Genomic DNA, 20,437 nt, shown 5'->3' with positions numbered 1-20,437 from the left:
GGTGCAGTGAGTTAGGCACAGGCCCCTGGAGCCAAAGGAGTCCAGGCAGAGGGAGCAAGTAGAGAGAGGCCTCAGGGGCCTGACCTCGGGCTAGAGGCTAGGTACCACCACGGTGTGTTCTTGGGCCAGTTACATGCATTCTGTTTCCCCAGCTGTAAAATGGAAGAGAGTGCTCTAGATCAGTGATTCTCAACTAGGGCCTCACACTGGCATCACCCGGGGATTTTTTTTAAGCTTGGTGTTAGACATTCTAATTCAGTAGATCCAAGGTAAGCCTGGACATGGGCATTTTTTCAGCTCTCCAAGTGATTCTGATACACCTTTGCCCAGGTCTGAAGTAGTGTGGAGCTCAGACCGGTGTGGGGGAGGGTCTCTACAGCTAAGCCAAACTGTCATTGTCCTTCTGAGGTGCTCGGAGAACAAGATTAGAGGTTCCATGAGACTCGGAAATGAATGTTCCAGGTGGTCCTGCTTCTGTCACTGTCTGATGTTCAATTCCAGATTTCTTAGATCATATGATTACAAAGTCCTGTTCTGAGGAACTAGATTTCCCACACTGGACAATTCTGACACTTGGTTGTTCCGAATTTTTTGAGTTCTATACCCTGAGGTTCAGTAATCATTCCCTATCTAAATTGTATGGTTCTAAACTCTACCACACTTTTCTGTTTCAGCGTGCAGTTATTCTTTGAAATGAAGATTCTCCACATCTATAATTCTAACATTATTATTCTGGGTTTTAGAGATTCTAAGAATCTAAGCTATTATGGTACTAACATTTTTTAAAATCCTGAATTCAGCAACTCTGTGATCTGTCATTCCATCCGGGCAAGGCCTAGAGCTTGGCCTTTGTCTCCCCCAGACAAGGTGGCAATTGTGTAAGCTTGGACGTGTGCCCCCTCCCCTGCTTGGCCTGGACGGCCTCTGTTGGGGGACAGAGTGGGCGTGGGGAGAGCAGAGACCCCACAGAGCTCTCTGCTCTGACTTTTGTTCCATCACTATCAATAGAGGAGTGGAAGGTGGAACAAGCATGAGGGGCATATTTGTTTGCTCATGCAGCAAGAAGGGCAGTGGGTTAGACATGTAACAGCATCTCTTATTTATGCAGTTCGTTGGTCCCACCTCATAGTACAGCTGTCAGTTCCCAGAATGTCAGCTTTGGCTAGAATCTGTTGCATCCAAATCATCTCCCCTACGCACATGCACCCTGATTTCCGACGGGAAAACTGAGGCCCAGAAGGAGGAGGTGACTAGCCTGATAGAGCTGGTGCCCCAACCCAGGATTCTTAACTCAGTAGCAGCTGCTACATGCTGTCTTCTAGCCAGAACTTCTTAGGCCTTGCTCTCTGCACAGAACCATCTATAGAACCCAGTTGACTTGTGGGTCTCCCTGAGGTGACAGGGACCAGCCCTGTGACTCACGGGATTATAGATTTGCAGCCTGTAGGTGGATTTCACCAGGCCTAGGAGCGGCTCTCCCTGCCCCACGTGACCTCTCCTGGCCATTTCCTGCCTACCAGACCACACAATCTTCCGTTTCACTCCCCCAGGACTGGTACCCACATACACCAGTTCATATAAAGCTCGCAGACCAGGTGGCAGAGGGTGGGCTGGGAACAGTCATATGCCACTTACTGTGTGATCTTGAGAAAGTCCCTTCGCTTCTCTGGGCTTTTCCATGTTGGGGACTGGAGGATCGTAACTCCCAGTTACTGTGAGGATTAAATGAGATCCTATCTGGGAAAACCTGACACCTTTGGACAGGGCCGAGGCCGGCCTCCTCCACTGCCCCCTCCTCACACTGAGCCTAGTTCTGACCAGCTCTCCTTCTCGTTGAAGGAGATTGAGTGAGCTTATTTATATTTGCTGAGAGAGTGAAATTTTGGATTTCAGAGATTTTCCTGGGTTTTCAGAAGGTTGACAAGATAGGGAAGAAAGAATATAAAGGCCTTAGACATTTGAGATTTTAGGTAAGTGTCCATATACTGACCACAAGGGTTGAGGTGTATTATTTAGTGAGTTGCAACCATGTGCCGAGCACTTTACATTCAGAAGCTCATCAAGTCTTCTCAATTCCCTCACTTGAGCAATGGGGAAACCGAGGCTCAGAGAGGTTCGGAAACTTTCCCAAGCTCTTGCTGCCAGTAACAGCAGAACCAGGATTCAAACCCAGGTCTTGGAACTGCGTAGCCACAGCTTTCTTCCACTTTGCTTTCAGCTGGCTGGGAGGATGCAGGGTCGCGAGATGGATGGCAGCCATCTCCTCATGCAGCCAAGGAATAGAAAGACATTTTCCAGAAGAGATAAGAGTGGTTGCATTTCTCCTTCCTTCAGCACGACTCTTCTAATTTTTCATGGAGTTATTTTTAATCATTTTGAGAAATCTAGAGCTGCCTGTGGCTGACCAGCCCAGAACTTACCTCTAACCCACTGAAACTTGTGGTGATGGGCATAGGACAGGGGGCTCTGAGCAGCCACGCGCATGGTGCACCTACATGGAGCCCCCACGTGTGCACGCTGGTACGCACACCCCGCACCAGTGTGCTAAGGTGCAGACTGACACAGAGGCTTAGGACTCTGCACACCACTGCCAAGGCCCAGAAGCCTCAAGGGTCCTGGGGCCTTGCGAGCCCACGTGTGTGTGTGTGTGTGTGTGTGTGTGTGTGTGTGTGTGTGTGTGTGTTGCGGCTACTGTGTGCTTGCCCAGGCCCAGTTCAGTGTACAGGCTCAGTGCCCCTTTATGGGCAGAGCAAGGAGGCTCTGTTCCGGGGCTTCCACAGCCCAGATCTCCCAGGTAGGTCCTTCCACTCCTGCTGTTCTGGCCGTCTGGGAGGCTGGGAGTAAGACAAGGATGGAAGAGATGGTCTAGGACCAGTAGGGTGGGTCCAGGAACTGGGTATATGGGCTTCTGGGGGCTTGCCTTGGGTCCCTGTACCAAGTATTACCTTGGTATCACCCCTGGGGAGGAAAATGTGCCCCCCTGGTGACGTGGCCAATGTCAGGTTGAATAGCCCTCTCCTGTGGCATGCTGGTCCTTTGGGGTTGGGAGATTCTCTCAGGGAGCATGGCGGGGTCCCCAGACTCAGCAGGTGGATCCAGAAGGTCCACGGAGAGTCTGGAAGTGAGCCATTCTTCCTTCCTCTCTTCATCCGCTTTAGACTGTCCCTTCACACTGCACTCGAATCCTGAAGGTCTGAGCTCTGTGCTACCCTGCACAGGCCGTGCGAAACTCAGGCTGAGCAACGCCGGGGGCCGGCCTCTCCCTCTGGACTCCAGCTTCTTCGCCTTTCTTCTGGGTTTTCTCCCTTTTTAAACTCAACACGTCTTCCATCCATTTCTCCTTTGTGGCTTTGAAAATTGTTCTACCAGGTAGCTTGGAGCAGGGGGAAGGCCTTGGGCCGGAGTGCACGTGGCCTGGCTGTTTCTAACTTGTCCCTTCCTGCACGGAGCCTGTTTGCTCACCTGCACAGGAGTGTATGTGTGTAATTATAGCACCACTCCAGGGTATCTAGCCCCACCTCCACATTAGCCCCGGGTTGGACCCTGTCTCCAGGGACACCTTCTACAGGCTCAGGTGACTGTTTTATTGGTGACTCCTGAGGACAGGCCTCTGGGAAGGAGCCAGGGCAGATAGGTATCACAAGACTGTCCCATCCATCACTGTCTCCTGCAGCGCAGTGACGGCCAGTCCTCCTTCCATTCATCACTGCCAGCTGCACGGTACTGCCCTCGCCCTCCCCTTGCCCCACCTTGGCCCTTCCCCCAACAGTCTTGCCGAGCCAGGGCTGTCACCAGCCAAAAGGGGGCCCCTGGCCCAACACACACAGCCACACTGTGGGAGGAGGTTGAAGGCAGACACCTTGGAGTCATTTTTGACCCCCCGCTCTCCCTGTCCCAGGCTAACCCCAGTCCTGTTGACTGTACCTCCTGTCTGTCTTTGGAGTCTCTCCACTTTTCTCCTCTCTGCCATCCCTCTATCGCCTTTTGTCAGCCATGTGGCAGCAGCCCCTCACTGGTGTCCTCACATCTAATCCCTTCAATCCCTTCTCCATCTACAGAGACCTTTTGGAAATATGAGACCAACCTCGGCACCCCCAATTTTAAGCCCTTCCCTGGCTCCCCTTGACTCCTGAGCCCAAATCCCACTGCAGTGTAGTCCCAGGGCCCAGTGTTGCCTGGCTTCCCCGGGCCCTCCGAGCTCCTGCCAGCCCAGCCCCTTGCATAAGCGGCTGCATCCACGCAGATCCCTTTCTGCTTTATCTTTACTTTGCTTTTCCTGCACGTCCCGTGGCCTCCTCCCCAGCCAAGCTGGTCTTTATGCTCCCCAAAACGCAAGGCTTTGCTCTGAAAGCACATCTCTCTGTGCGTAGATCCATGTTTGAATGTGTTACTTTCTCTGTTCATTCAGCATGTGTTTAATGAGTACCTACTATGTGCCAGGTACTGTTTTAGGCACTGGGGACATACCATAGTTAACATGAAAGTGAAGGGGAGAATGCAGCTCCCATTCTGTGGGACAACAGACGGTAAAGAAATAGATACAAGCAGATATGCTATGGTGTTGGGTCATGTTCAGGGACAGCCTCTCGGAGGAAGTGACAACTCGAATAGAGACAAATGAAGCAGGGAACAAATGATGTGGAGATCTGGGGGAAGGGTATTTTGGGCCGAGGTAATAGCAAGATCAAAGGCCCTGCGGTGAGGCAAGGCTGTGTTTGGCCCATTCAAGGAAGAGCCAGAGAGCCAGAGTGACCCTCCTGACAGCGCTGGCTCAGAAGGAGACCTGGTCGGAAACAGAGGAGCTGAGGCATGGGGAGCACATCTTCAGCCCTGCTGTCCCTTCTCCCGCCTCCTCCCCCAGCTGGGCAGCCCTCCTCTAGGGGACATAGATGGGTGCTTGTCTGGAGAGCCCCCCTCTCCTACCCCTGCCTCTCGGAACACTCGAACACTCGCAGTGGGGACAGGAAGTATGGGCCCTCGCTTCCCAGCTGCCCCGGTGGGACGCCACCAAGCTGGGCTGGCCTGCCCAAGGAGGGACAGAGGCCCTATTGAGCCCTCTCTCTGGACCAGCAGGGACAATAGCCACACTGAGACTGAGGAACACTGGCCAGCATGCTCGTACAGGAAGTCGCCAGGCTGCTGCCTGCCCCCTCCCCCGGCCTCCTGACTTTCTCCTCTAGCTACTTATTTCAGGCTAATACTAATGTCCAAAATGGTCACTTTGTCCTTCGCCTCCTCCCCAGAGGCTCCCTGCTCTGTGCCAGACCCATTCTGGGCCCAGGGAGCAGAGAGGAGTCCTGGATGGTCTCTGTCCCTGGGGAGGGACCAAACTGAGTGAAGCTTCCTATATGCTTCCTGCAGATTTGTACAAAGTGCAGGGGGCCCCCCGGGGACTAAGGGATGTCAGCTGGCAGGGCTGGGAGGGAAGTCTTCCTGGAGGAGAGGTCAGGCTTTGAAGTGTTTTCCATCCAGGGTCATATTTTCAAGGCACAACAGCCGTGGGGTACAAGACTAGCATCTGTGACAGGCTCAGAGGGGGAGGAAGTAATGGCCTCTTCCTCACGGCAATCCAGGGCCCATTCCAGAACTCAAACTCTGTTTGTGTCTCCAAGCCTGTATACTGTCTACTTGGGGAACATTTGCTTGGGAGGATCTTTAGGAATCACCTAGGTCAGGAATGCTAGCACAGATCCTGTGTGCCTGTCACCCCCAGCCCATGGCCGTGGTAAAGCAGACATCACCAAAATCATCCCCTCCTGGCCTATTGAGCTAGGATACAGCTGCAGAATCCTTCTCAACACAGTGCTCTGGTAGCAAGTAATTGGTATGGACACAGAAGATGAAGTGTTTGCCTTTCCTGGTTCTGTCCCTCCCCTCACTGACACATGGGGAGACTGAGACCCAGGCAGGGAAGGGCCTTGTCCCAGGTCACAGTGCCTTAGGGTTAGAGTAGTGGGCTGGGGGCAGGTAAGAAACATCCCTGTAAAAGCAGTTTAAGTTGTGTAACTTCAGAGGCTGGGATAGACCTTGCAGGGTGGCTGCCCTGTCTGAAAAAGAGATCCCCGTTAGTGTCTATTGTGGCACCCTATTCTTTCATAGCCCTCACCGCAACTTTAATTAGTTGCATAAGATACCTGTTTTTTTTTCTTTTTCCCACCTGACTGTAAGTTCTTGGGGGCCAGGATTCCACCTGTCTTGTTAACCCTGCTCCAGTGCCTCGTAGATAGTGGGCCCTGGATTTGAGTGTTGAAGGCATGAGGGAGGACATGTGCCTCAGTGCTTTCCCACTCTATGGCTGGTTGCTTGACCTCCACTGGCCTGCAGAGGACAATGGGACCCGTGGGGGCAACAAGGGCCCAGGGACCAAGCTGGTCGGATATATGCCAGTACGTGATAAACAGCCAGCCCAGGCAGTGTGGTACTTCAGCTTTCTGCAGGGAAACTGAGGCCCGGGGAGGCACAGCAATGAGCATAGAGTCTTGCAGGCTGAGCAGGGAGCTGAGCCGGCTGGGATCTCCTTACTCCTGGCCAGGCTTCCGGGCACCCAACCTGGCCACCAGCCCGCCCTGTAGTTCAGGGGCTGACTTTCCTTGACAGGTGGCCCCTGGGGAACTGTGTGTCCAGTGGTATGGCAAAGAGTGGTGGTGCGGCTGGGGGCAGGAGATGCCTGCAGGCCGTGGGTTCCTTTGCTGTCCCGAACAGACAGAATCAGAGCCTGAGCAGCCAGGCCCCCTGCTCCCTTCATTGTTCTCCATGATGGTTTCCAGATGCCGGGGAGTCACAGGTTTGGGGCTGGGCCAGGAGAGCCAGGACAGCCCTCCCCGCGTACCCCACCACCAACTCCACCACCACCAGTCCCGCTTTTGGAGAGACGGCCCTTCTTCCCACTGCAGGCTGTTGCCCACCTGAGCCCAGCACCCTCACTGTCCTGCATCTGGCTCAGCTCCAGGGGTGAGGAGCCCTGGGCTCCATTCCCAGCTCTGACCCTAACTTCCCCTAGGGTTAGTCCCTTGCCTTCTCTGTGCCTGTTTCCTGGGCTGTAGAATGGGAGTAAGGGGAGGTGGCAGTGTGGAAAAGACAGTCTTTGACACGCCTACTTTCACAGTATCATCTAGAGCAGTGGTTCCCAAAGTGGGTCCCTGCACAAGCAGAATCGCATCACCCAGGAATGTGTTAGAAGGCAGATTCTCAGGCCCACCCCAGACCTAGGAATTCCAAAACCCTAGGGCTGGGCCCAGCAGCCTGTGATACAAGGAGCTCCCACATGGTTCTGATGCCTGTTCAAGGATAAGAAACAGCCTGGGCTCTAGAACTAAGAGCTTGGGCATCTGGAGTCAGAAACATGGACTGCAGATTTCACATCTGTGTGGCTTTGGAAATGAGCCTTAGTTTTCTGGTAAGGAAAATGGATTGGTGTTCCGCCCCCTGTATGTGGTAGGTTCGCTGCGGTGAGTGAATGAGATAGCACACAGCATGGTCAGCCCTGCTCCCACACCAGAGCTCTTCTGGGACAGATGCTCCGTGAGGGCACGTCCCACGTCTGTCTGGCTCAGGCCACAGTATCAGCAGTCGAAAGGAGCTGGCTCAGAACCCTGGCAGAGGGGCCGTGTGCACTGGTTGCGGGGCAAATGTATACTGCTTTCCCTCAGCAAGTGTGCAGTGGGCCCTGGTCCTGCCTGAGGGCCTGTGACACAGATAGTAACAAGATGAACCCCGAGGAGACCTGAGGCCAGAGGGGTCCCTCTAGGCAGGAGCAGTCAAGGAAAGCTTTCAGGGGGAAGTGTGGCTTCCACTGGATTTGTTTAGAAGACAAGGGTCTGCCAGATATTGGGACTGACATGTGCAGAGGTGGGTGTGAGAATGAGTACCGCCAGCGCTCTCTCCCATAATGGGTACATACTCTGTCTCCTCCTTTCTCAGGGCACAAGCAGGGTTATTGTCATGAGGGGCTGCCCACAGACAAAGAAAAGGACACCCCAGAAATTCAGAGCTGCAGACTACATGGGAGGCATGTACTGCTGTGGGAGCCAGCTAGGCCTGGATTTGGATCCCAGCTCTGCTACTTCCTGGCTGTGTGACCTCAGCCAAATATCCCAAGCTCTCTGTGCCTTGGACTCCTCCTCTGTAGGCGTTATAGTGAGAACGGAATGACTGGTGGACATAGCAGGAGCGGCGAGGGTTTTATAGCTGGGGAACCAAGGGCCCAGGGAGGGAAACGGAGCACCTAGGGGCACCCAGCATGGCTCCATCACCCTGCCTCCTGCAGAGCCGTGCTGGATGCCCTTGCCTTTGGGGACAGTGTAGAAGGGACGGTTTTGCAGCCTTTTCCAGACCCTGGGTGAAAAAGGAAGGTCAGCTGCAGCCTGGGCTGGGGGAATGGGAAATGCCAGGTTTGCTTTTTCCCTGTGACCCTCTGGAAAGTCACATCAGAGCAGTTCTTCCTCTGCAGGACCCTCTCCACCCCCTCAAGGGGAAGAACATAGGGGGGTTGTGCTGCCATCGACACCCTGCAGTGACCACAAGAGGCAGGCACACGCACAAGTGCACACGCACAAGTGCACACGCACGGTCACACACACCCCCTCCTCCCCATGACCCATTCTCTGATTTCCAACACCAGCATCACTGCGCTGGCAGATGCCTGGGCTGGTCCCCAGGAACCTCTTAACCCCTGCCCCATTACAGTTGCCACAGGTGACCTTGAAACTAGTCCACGGCCTTCTGGACCTTACTTGGCAATGAAGGTATCAGACAACAGCCAGAAAGCCCAGGGTTCAAGCCCTGCCCCACCTACTTGTTGTGTGACCTTGGACAGGTGACTTAACCTCTCTGGGCCTCTGTTTTCTCATCTGGAAATTGGGTCACATGGAAGCTGCCTACAGGTCTGGTGCACGGCACTGCTGGCACGTAGTGTCGTGTCTGTGGCGGTCACGGTCTCCAACAGTCACCTGCTTAAAGTTCTCTGAGGAGGACAGCTTGCCCCTCTCTCTCCCTCAGTGGCCAGATGAGGAGATTGAGGCCTGAGAGAGGAGGGATTGACATGAGGACAGAGCCCAGGCTGGAAGTCGAGCCTGCAGCCTCCCAGCCCCAGTCCCGGCTCCTGCCAGAGTGGCCCCAAACTGCTGACTTAAGCGTTTCACCGGCCTGGGCAGATCAGATTTCTTTTCTGGCACTCAGCCACTCTCCACACCCTTCCCCCACGTTATTTTGAGCTGAGTTCCCCTGTCCCCTCCTCCCGGGGCTGTGGCCCTCACACCCAAAGCCTCACTTCAGGTTGAGGCCTTTCCTCCTTTTAACCCAACACATTCCTACCCCCAGCCCCACCCTCAGGACTTGTGCGGCGCCTCGTTCCAGCCAGATAGGGCTGGGCTGGTCACGGCCATGTCTAGCCAGGTCACGTCTGGCCAGGCCTCAGATACAGAGCCAGGGACCAGCTCGCCTATGAAAACTGCACCGTCGGACTGAGGTGGCCATCTAGAGGGTCAGCAAAGTCCAGGAAGGGTGTCCTGGGAGTCGACAGAGCCCATACCAAGGACCAGTTCCAGTATTGCCACCTCCTGCCTGAGTGACCTTGGCCCTGGCCCATATATACCCCCCGTCATGGGCAGTGCCACACTGGTGTCCCCTTCAGAGACTGATGTGCTCTGGGCCCCACCCAGGGTGCTTGCTCTGAGGGAAGCAGGAGAAGGGAGGGCTGGTGTGGCCACAGCACGCTTAGAGATTAGTGGGAAACAAGACAGCAGAAATGGCAATTTGCGAAAGTTGCTTAATTCGGGGTGCATTCCCTGGCATGCGGGAGGCTGGGTCAGGGCAGGACATGACCCACAGCCAAACGAGTGATAGCAAACACAAAGTCCCCTGCGAGTTTGGGGAACCAAGGCCTTCTCTGGAGAAGCGGCAGGAGCATTCTCAGCTAGCACGCATGCGAGACTGGGGCTTAGAGGATGGAGTGGGCACACGGTGGAGGGCAGTTAACCCTATGTGCAATGGGGGAGGTCCGAGGGGTGCCCTTTGAGCTTGGCCTTGAAGGCTACATGGGCAATCACCAGGCACCAGGTGGAGAAAAATTGGGGGCATAGGGAACAGCAAAAGCAAAGGAGTGGGGATGGGGGCACATCATTTGGAGGAAATGATTTTGTTGTTTAAGTATGAGTTTTGTAGAAGGGAGTAGCAGCAACTAAGGTGAAAAGGCCAGCTGGACCAGATGGGGAAGGGGCCCCAAAGCCTTCAGTGTTTGCCTCAGTCCTGTAGGCGGTGGCGGCCACTAAGCCTGAAGTGGGCACTAAAGTACCTGGGGTCTGAACAGGGGTCTGAACAGGGGTCATGGCTATAGCAAGAGCGGGGGACACAATCAGAAGAGAGGGCTTCCTGAGCAAACGGGACCCCCAAACAAGGATGCCCAGGAACCTGGAAACCCACTGAGGACAACAAATGGTATTCAGACTGAGCAGCATCCAGCTGTCTGCCAACCACAGAGGTTGCAAATCTTACATCCGCCCCCTAGGGCGGCAGCAGACAGCAATCTCTGTCTGCAGTCACAGAAGGGGAGGAAAACCCAGGGCTTTTGCAATCGCTATGATTCGGATGTTTTCCACCCCTTTGGACTGGCCCTTCTTCCCCTCCCCACCCCTTAGCTCTGATCTGTGCGGTTTGCTAATGGAGGAAAGCCAGAAGCAGGAAACAGATAACTTAGGGAGTGGCTGTTCATGTGATTAAAAAGTCTTTGCTTTCCAAAAACTTTTGCCCGAGAGAACTTCAAATTGCCTGATCTTGGGGCAGGGTTTGGAAAGAGGGGTTTCTGTTGCCTCCTGGGATAGGCTTCCCCAGGGCCATGGACCTCGTGCTCAGAGGCATGTGGAGGTGCTGGGCCGTACACCCCTTTGGGTCCTGGAGGGCTTTGGCCTCTGTTGTCCCTCCCTATGCCTGTTGCCTCTTTCCCTTTGGTTCTTTTCCCACCTTCTCCCTCCCTTCGCCCTGTCACTCATGTCCAGTGTCTGTCTGTCCACATGGACCTGTCTTACTCACACCCTCGGCTCTCACCACACCCCCACCCTTCCTGACCCTTATTCCTGCTGGTCCTCTGCCTCTCTTCTCTGCCTCTCTGTTCCCCTTGTTTTCTCCTCTTTTTTGGCCCTTTCCCTCCTTTCCACACCCCTACTCCATGCCCCCTCCCCAGGGTTTTCCTGAGACCTTTTCCTGGCACTGTGAAAGCTTCCATTGTTCCCCTGCACTTTGACAAACCCTAGTGTTGTGGAATCAAGATGGCATTTCTGTGGTGGCTTTGGCCTGGGAACCGGGTGGGAGGGGTGACGATGAGACTGGGTCTTCTGGGCCCATGCTGCTAAGGCAGGAACCCAGAAAAGGGGAGGGAGTCTGAGGGAGGTGGCGAGGACGCTTGTGCTCAGACAAGGGGCCCCTTGAGGCTCCGGAGGAAGCCGAGGGTGGCCTCTGCCAGCGTCCTGCCTCCCTCCCAGCAGCCTGCAGGCCACCCCACTCAGCTCACCTGTCCATCTGATCGCCTGCTTCCTCTCCTGCCTCAGTGGCCTCTGCAGCTGTCTGGACCAGGCTGCAGAGGCCGAGGCAGCCTTCCCGCCTGCCTCCCAAGGCCATGTCTGTGGACAATTGAGTGTGGGGGTCTTTGGTGGGTCCCTAAAGCAGTGTCGCGGAGCACAAGGGGAGGAAAAGCATGGGTCTCTGCATGGGACACACTTGAGCTCAGAAGCTGGCCCTACTGCTTGCTAATTATATGACTTCAAGCAAGTTGTCCCATCTCAAGCCTCAGTTTCCTTATCTGCCATTAGGTTAAGAGTGCTGCTATTGTGGGGCTGTTGCACAGATTAGAGATAATTCCATGTATCACCCAGGACTGGGTGAAGAGTAGCTTTTGCCCAAGGTTGTGGGTCCAAGAGTGTTCCTACAGGTGTGAGTCTGACTTGGGCTTGGAAGTGTGTGGCCTGGAAGTGTATGGCCACGAGTGTTCATGACTGGTCGGTGAAAGGGTCACAGGACTGGCCCTTTTGGAAGGCCCCAGACTCTGAGAGCATTCCTCATTTGTGTTGTTTATTTCCATATTCCTGGAATGTTCCACAGAGCCTGGTGCAGAGTGGGTGCTCCATACATGTCAGTTGAGCAAATGAATAATTGAGGAGATGGCCAGGAGTCGGAGACCAGAGGTGGAGCTGTGTTCCTAAGAGCAGACTTGTTCTCTAACTTCTCAGAGCCATTTCATGAGAGGCCACATGCGAGGTGGGACGTGTCCCTTTGGAGTCAGCAGACGGGGTTCAAGCCCTGGCTCACAGCTGTGGGGCTGGCACAGGGTGCTTGGCCTCTCGAGGCCTCAGTTTGCTCTCCTGTCCAATGGAGGGGCGGTGGAGTGATCGGGTGGGAAGTGGCTGGCACATAGTAGGTGCTCATTAAATGTTTGTGTCCCAACTCCACCAGAGCAGCCCCCTCACTTGGCAGATGAAGAAACTGAGGTTCTAAGACGAGCGTGGGAGAACCAGAGCCCAAACCTGGGCCTCTGGCCACACCCCGTTTCTTCCCATCGGCCCAGGCTCAAGGAGACAACAGCAGGGAGGATAGAGAGGCACCCATGGCCTGAGAGAGGGGGGCTCGAATGAGGAGGTTCTGGGAGCAGGGCACTACCCCTATCTTCCCCCAAACCCACTTGGACTTTCCAGGAAGGGCCAACAAAGCTGTACAGTTTGGAGCCCATGGACCAGATACCCCCACCCCATGGCCCCCATATCTCCATCTGTGGGAAGGGCATCGTGAACTCCCGAGACCCAGGGCCCTTCCTCTCTTTCCTCGAGGCCAGGACCACCTCAGTGGTCCAGCTTCAAGAGAGCATGCAGACCGGGTGGGACAGCGAGCGGGCAAGGAGCCGGTTCCTTATTTCCTCCCCATACGCCTCTGGCTCCCGCCATTGCCTCTCAGCGGGATGCACTGTGGAGCTGGCCTAGAACTCCATGGTGGAGACAGGGAGCAGAAGTGGGGCTGCCGGGCACACGCTGACTTCTGGGCCTCAGAAGGAAAGTGACCCTGCTTGGTGGTCAGTGCTACCCTCAGTCTGCAGATGGGAAAACTGAGGCCCAGAGAGGGGAACTGATGCCCTCAGGGCCACCCAGCATTCCAGGACCCATGACAGTAACAACCCTTTCCTGTTTCTCACCATCCTGGCTGGGTGTGTTCCTATGTTTGTGTGATTCTGGAACTTTGCAGGGAAATTGAGAGAATGGGCTTGAGTCTGACAGCCTGGGTTCACATCCCGGCTCCACCACTTGGGCAAGTTACTTAACATCTTCTTGGCTCAGTGTTCTCATCTGAAACCTGGGCCTAATCCTATTTAGCTCATAAAGTGGCTCAAAGAAGGCCTGTCCCTGACTAGACACCTAATAAGTGTCTAGTGGCTATTAGTCTGTCCCAGAGCTCGGCCAGGCACAGACTGCCCTCTTGGGCAGGCAGAGGTGGGGTGGCCAGGGCTAGGGGGGCGGCCTGCTACTGGGGCCCACAGCTGGAGCGCAGTATCCTGAAAGAAGAGGCCGTACGTGCTGGTGCAGATCAACATGGAGTTGTGACGTGGAGGGCATAGCCACAGGTCCTCAGCACCCCACTGTGCCACCGCCTCCTGAGCTAGGGTCCCTGGGATGCTCTGCCTCACGCTACCAAAGGTGATGATGTCATTTCCCTGCAAACGGGACTTCTCTACAAGGGGCCAAGAGGAGCGCATGCTTTACCCTAAAGGCAGACTCGTACTTGGCAGGAATTTGGGAAGCAGGGACAGGGAAATTACTGGGCAGAGTGACCAGCCAGGGTTCTTGTGTCCTGTGACAGTTGTGAATACTTCTGACTGTCCTCAAAATTGAGGGAGTAGATGGCGTCCAGGAACTGGGAGGTCTGCTCCATGGCTCAGGGCAGGGCAGCTCTTTGTGCATGAACATGGTCCAACAGAACCAGCAGCCAGAGGTCACCGTTCCTAGCACCAGTCCCCAGTGTCCACACCCGCAGGGGCAAAGCTGGGGAAGAATATGGACAGAGCCACCATCACTGGTGGGAAGGTACAGGGTGCCCCCTCGTGGGGAGGCAAGGCCTGCAGGCCAGGGAGTGGGTGGATGAACCATCATCATCTTCTCCATCCAAGTCATACCTACTCATTAAAGACAGCTCATTAATTAGAACAGAGCATCCAGTCTCCCGGAGGCAACTTCTGAACCCTTCTGGCTGATTTCCTGCCAGCCCTTTTCTTGCATATTTTTCCTTCTTTATGGTTTTCTCTGGGAGCAATCTATATTCAATTACTTTTCCTTCTTTCGTTAAAAGCATCTTCCCAAACCCTTAAAAAAGAAATCCTCATAAATAGTTTAATGGCTCTGTTGTCATTTATCCAATGGGTGTAACATCATTTAAGTCACTAGAGCATCAGTGTTGAATGTTTAGCTTGTTCCAGGTTTTCACTGTCGTAAACAGTGTGATGAACATCCTTGAACAGCCCTTTGGTCCACATCTCTGATCGTTTTTAGGACAGTCGCCAGAAAGAGACTTGCTGGGGGGAAGGAATGGACTTTATTTTTTAAGTTTGAAAGCTTCATGCCAAGTTGTACTATAGAAATACAGTAGGAAATATAGCTGTTCAGCCGTCACCCAGCAGCATCTGAGAGTGCCCCCCCTCCCCCGCCACATCTGCCCGGTCGGCATTTACCAGCAACAAGAGTTGGGAAGGCTACAGAATGGGAAGTGCCCTCAGAGTTACCTGGTCCCACTGCCTGACCAGGCCAAAAGTCTTCTCGACAACCTCCCTGGTCATTGTTCACCCAGCTTCTGCTTACTTACCCTCAGTAATAGGGAGCTCACCATCTCCTGGCCATCGACCAGAAATCTCATGAGTTGATGGAAAGAAAACAGTGAGCCACTCTGAAGAAGTGCCCAGTTAGTGTCAGCATCATCTCCATCTCTTCCCAAGCCGCTGGCTTGCCTGGGTGGCTCCTCCCACTCCCCACCCAGCTCTGCCCTCACTGCTCCTTGGCACAGGGCTTTCTTCCCACCCCCACACCAGCTGCCACATCCCACTTCCCAAGCTTCTCTCCATGGCAATTCTAGCCCTGCTCTGGAAGTCAGAGGACCCAATCCCTCCTCTCAGCTCCGTTTCCAATTTACTATGTGTTCTTGAGCAAGTCCCTTGCCTCTCTGGTCCCCAGAAGCCTGTCTGTGCTACCAGAAGTGGTTTCTGAGTCCCAGTGTGCTTTCCCCGGGCTCCTGGCAGATGTGATTCCCCAGAGGGGTACGTGGCAGGGGCCTGGGTCAGGAAAGCCTGGCTGGGCCTGGCATCATTCCCAGCCAGGGTGGGCGGAGGCCCAAGCAGAGCTGTGGGCAGTCACCGTCTGTTCTACGCTGAAGTTTATGAGAAGAGGCCGTGCCTTTCTGGGAGGAGGCTGGGGGAAAGTGTGGGGGGTAGAGAAGCCTTTGTTCCATTAAAAATTCCTGCTCCCTTTAGCCCTGCCCTTGTCTGTCAGCATAAACAATGTTGGGTCTGAGTCCTTCCAGGAAGCGCTGCTTACCTCCGTGTACTGCCTCTTCACCCCTGCCCTTCAGGCCACGACTCCCCTCCGAACCCACAGGACAGCAAAGCCACCGGGCTGGGCTGAGCTGGAGGCCCTGGGGTCCTGGGGATTTCTCCCTGAACACAGGCCTCAGCCTCATGATGGCGACACACTTGGGGGTGATGGAAAACGTGAGCCAAGTGTAAAACCTTGTAGAAAAGCCCACTGGGCCGAGCCTCCTGCTCCTTACACACTGGAAACTTTTTGGCAAGTCCTGCTCTTTCCCTGTGCCTCAGTTTCACCTTCTGGTAAAAGAGTTGATGATATTCCCTGCCATGCATGGTTATGAGAGGAGGTGAGTGGAGCCCTGAGCACAAAACCAGCACACAGACCATGCTTCGTGAATGTTTGTTCTCTTCGCTCTTCCCTTTGTCCTCCGCCAGCAGCATCTGCAGCTTCCACAGCCTCCCTCTATCCTGTTCCCTCCCTGAGAATTTCAGAAGGTGCAGGCACCTCATGCTGTTCCTTTTTCGCTTGCCACCTCCCCGACAGTCCAGGGAGAGCAAGCCCACCTCGACCGGGACCTCCCTCCCGTCTTTGGAACTTTCCTCTTAGGGTTTCCACCCATTGGTCTCTGCCCTAGCCTCCCCATCACGTAGAACACATCTGCTCCCTCTCCCTGGAAAGGCCCAGGAGAGTAAAGGCCCTGGCGTCGCTAATGATGACTGAGCACTTGGAATGTCCAACCACCGAGCTAAGACCTTCGTGTGCATGAACACAGATCATCCTTCCAACAGCTCAGGGGCACAGGCCCTTCCTCGTCATCTCGGTTTTCCATGGGAGGAAGGCGAGGCACAGAGAGGTTGAGTGGCTTGCTGAGGTTTCCCCAGACGGTCACAGGCAGAGGCCGCATGAGATCACGGGCGTCTGGCTCTGATCTGAGCCACATCCTGTGCTGTGGGTGTCAGAGAGCCGAGGCCTCCCAGTGCTGGCCTGACAGCAGTGTGGGAACTGTGTGCACCCTGCCCAGCAGCTCACAGTCCCTGGCGGATGATTCCACAAGTGCTGGTTTTCTAGTTACACGGGGTGGTGATGTCTTCCGCCTCATGCCCTCGCTCTCCTCTCCTCTTCCCATTTCTCCCTGTGCTGCACACTCTGAATCTTCTACATTTGTGGGGGTTTCTTTCCTGCTCGTTTCTGAAGCAGAGATGCTTTGGGAAGCAAATTGTCAGTCCTCACCCTTCAATCTGCTCAGTGTCCCTGGGATGCCCTGACCCCTGCCCTTTGCCCCAGCTGCATGGGGCCGGGTGCCAGGTCCTATCAGTCTCTGGACTAAGAAGCCTGCAGAGCCAGGTCCCAGAGTGGACCTGGCTGGTGGTGGCCCCTAAATGTCCCTCTTCAATCAAGGAGTCTCAAATCCTACCATTAGTGAGGCACCCCACCTATCCTTCATCCCCCTTTAAAATGTAAATACCTTTATGAATGGGAACACACTAGAATGAGTTTGTTTAGTACTTTCAGGATTACTGGGAAAGGAAGACAGTGGAAGCTGGTTGCTTAGAAGGTGGAGTACCAGGCCCCAGGTAGAAAAGATGGTACCATAAGGGGTTACTAATTGCATGCCCACTAGACAACAGCAGAGCTCACAGGGCCTGCAGAGGCATGTGCTGCCTCCTCTACTGCAAATTGACCGGACCCCAGGCCCTGACTGCACGCTGAGTGGTCCCCTGGGCATAACCAGCCTCTCACAGACCTGACCAGTGATAAGAGCCAGCCTGCCTCCGGACTCAGACTGACCCTCCCTGGGATATCACAGCTGCCAGGAAGGCCCATAAGGATCCAGAAGACATTAGGCAGCAGGCCCAAAAGATCAGGGCAGTGTTACTGTCACTGTCTAAGTTTAGATTTAGAGATTCAGCATCTATGTCCCTTTTTAGTGTTTTGCCTGAAATTCTAGTAGGCTGTCACCAAGTGGTGGTAATAGTTCCTGGGATGATTACTGAAGGAAGAAATTATTCTTTGATATACCACTATTGTTCTAGATTAGTAAATAATAATAATAACCAATACTCCCATTTTGCTTTTTATGCGCCAGGCACTGTTCTCAGTGTTTTATAGGTATTTTGTCATTTAATCCTCAGAACAATCTTATACGGTAGTTTTTGTATTTTTTTTTCTTATCATTATCCTTGTAAAGTAACTTGCTCAAGATCACGGAACTAGGATTTAGCTCCATCGTCTGTGCTGTTAACTTTATGCACGATTTCATAAATGGACAATTACCCAGGGAAACATTACTATGGAAATAGATCATGTCATAGCCCAGTGCTTCTTAAACTTAATGGCATATGACTCCCCTGGGCCTCTTGGTGAAATGCAGATTCCGAGTCAGTGGATCTAAGGGGTGTCTGCAACTCTGCGTTTGTAACAAGCCTCTCGGGAACGCTGCTAAGGCCCATCTGGGGACCACCACTGAATAATCATGGTGTAGAACTGGGTTTAAGCCTGTCTCAAACTCAAAGCATGCCACGTAGGAGACACCAATGCAGGGAGCAGCTGTTTGGAACAGAGGTGACGTGCAGAACGCATATGCAGTCGGTCTGGTAGAGCAGCTACTTCGCGACCCCAGCTGATAGACGCCAAGAGTTCTGGACCAGTGTTGTCCTATTTCTATGTGAAATCTCCCATTTTTAGTTAGTGTGGCTAATTCAACTTTATGAAACACTATGCAGCTTGTACATGAATGCTGAAGGCAGCGTTATTCCTAAGAGCCAAACATTAGAAACAACTAAAATGGTTACCATCTGATAAATTTACATGAAACTTGGCATGTCAATACAAAATGGACTGGAATATTTTTCAGCAACAAAAACGAAGTACTGATACGTGCTACAATATGAATGAACCTTAAAAACATTACACTAAGTGAAAGAAGTAAGACACAAAAAGACAATTATTGCACTATTCCACTTACGTGAAATACCTTGAATAGGGAAATCTATAGCGATAGAGAGTAGACTAGTGGTTGCCTAGGCCTGAGTGGGGTGAGGACGTGGGAGGTAGGATAAGGAATGACTGTCGATGGGTACAGGGTTTCTTTTGGGAGGTGATAAAAATGTTCTAAAATTAGATTGTAGTGATGATGGTTGTATAACTGAATATAATAAAAACCATTGAATTGTACACTTTAACTGGGTGAAATGTAGAATCACATTTCAATAAATCTATTTTTAAAAACACCATGTCGGAGACAGCTAGTTTCTTTAATATATAAAGTACAGTTATAAATCAACAAGAAAAATACGAAACCCCAGCCGGAAAAAAAAAATCACAAAGGATTTGAACTAACAGTTCATAAAGGAAACACATATGGTTCTTAAATGCACAGGAAACTTCTTTCTTGCTCATACTAACAGGCATATAAGTCAAAGCTACTGTGAGAATTTTCCACCTCTTAGATGGGCAATGATGAAAACTTGGTGAGGCTATGGGGTGTTAAGTTGGTATACCTACCGTGGGGGGAAGGGCTGTGGCAATTTGTCAATATCTTTAAAAATTAAAAGTGCACGTACCAATTTCATTTCTAGGAATTTATTCCACAAATGTACTCTCACACGTGCAAACACACACATACACACACACACACACACACAGCTATTGGAGCATTATTTGCAATAGTGGAAACCACCCAGATCCTCTGTAACAGTGACTGGCAGACACCGGAACTTGCATGGTTGTCAATACTGTGAACTATGAAAAGATTACAGTAGCTCTGTTTGTACTGATGTGGGAAAAGGATGTTTTCTATGTCTTATAATAATAGTACTTGTATGTCGAAGATACATTATTAAGTTAAAAAAAGAAAGATGTATAACCAAATGTATAATCTGTTCCCATATGAGTGAGGGAAAAGAAAGAATGCATGTGTATATGTATGTGTTGCGTACGTTTGTAAATACAGAGCCCATCTTAGGGCTGGTGTACATAAAGGAATTTAAGATTACCTCCAGGTAGGGGAGCGGGTGGCTGGGAGCAGGGGTGAGGGGGGACCACTTTTACTGCATACGTACCAGGTTGTACAGTACCTGTGTTGCCTTTTCAATAACCATTTAACCCATACCACCATGTGGACCAAAGAGCACCTGTGTGTAGGTCCGTGCGACCACCAGCCGCCTCTTTATAATGTCTGAGTTAAAGAAGTAATTCCTAGCCACCATCAAGTAATTTGCTCCCTTAAATCTAAAAAAGATGAGCACTCCCTCCACCTCCTCTTTTCTCTGTTCCCCGTGTGGGTCTCCTAGCCTTGGATTCCCATGTGCGCTCTGGAGTGACCCTGGTGTTCTCTGGATTGGGGACATAGGTTATGAAGGCTGAGGAGGGAGACCGTGGGGCCCCTGTGGGGCCAGTATTTTGGCCTGGTGGACCCTAATCCTCTGTGTTTGCTTCCTATTCTCTAGGCACGACCCAAAGGAGAGGGTCTGACCCCGTACCAGGGCAAAAAGCGCTGCTTTGGTGAGTACAAGTGTCCCAAGTGCAAGAGAAAATGGATGAGCGGGAACTCCTGGGCCAACATGGGGCAGGAATGCATCAAGTGCCACATCAATGTGTACCCACACAAGCAGGTGAGCTGGTGGGGCTGGGCAGGCAGGCAGGGAAGCACTGTGGGGGTGGGTGTTCTCCGAAGGGCCACAGAGGGTGGCTTTGTCCCATTAGGCCTCAGTTTACTCCTTCTTACGACAAGGATGAGGCCAGATCCCTCCTAACTAGCCCTTTCTTTCCTTGTCTCTTCTGAAATGGGGGTGAGAGAGTGCCCGTTGCCCCAGAATGGGAAGGAGGATAAAGGGGCAGCTGTACCTAGACCCTGAGACTGCAGACCCCAAATTAATTTTGAAACTAATGCA

The 20,437-nt window shown here is 52.9% G+C and overlaps 1 protein-coding gene across 1 annotated transcript in view; it reads left to right on the top strand.

Moving 5' to 3' along the window:
- ZCCHC24 (zinc finger CCHC-type containing 24) overlaps window positions 1-20,437 on the top strand; it is a 60,553-nt gene that overhangs the window by 28,412 nt on the left and 11,704 nt on the right. The window contains exon 3 of the mRNA XM_081074874.1: window positions 19,994-20,158. Coding sequence (XP_080931000.1) covers window positions 19,994-20,158 — 165 coding nt within the window. The remainder of the gene's footprint in view (window positions 1-19,993; window positions 20,159-20,437) is intronic.

The sequence above is a fragment of the Rhinolophus hipposideros genome (genome assembly GCF_964194185.1).
Source record: "Rhinolophus hipposideros genome assembly, chromosome: 15".
Taxonomy (NCBI): domain Eukaryota; kingdom Metazoa; phylum Chordata; class Mammalia; order Chiroptera; family Rhinolophidae; genus Rhinolophus; species Rhinolophus hipposideros.
Note: the sequence above shows the minus strand (reverse complement) of the source record. Positions and strands in the feature narration are given on the sequence as shown.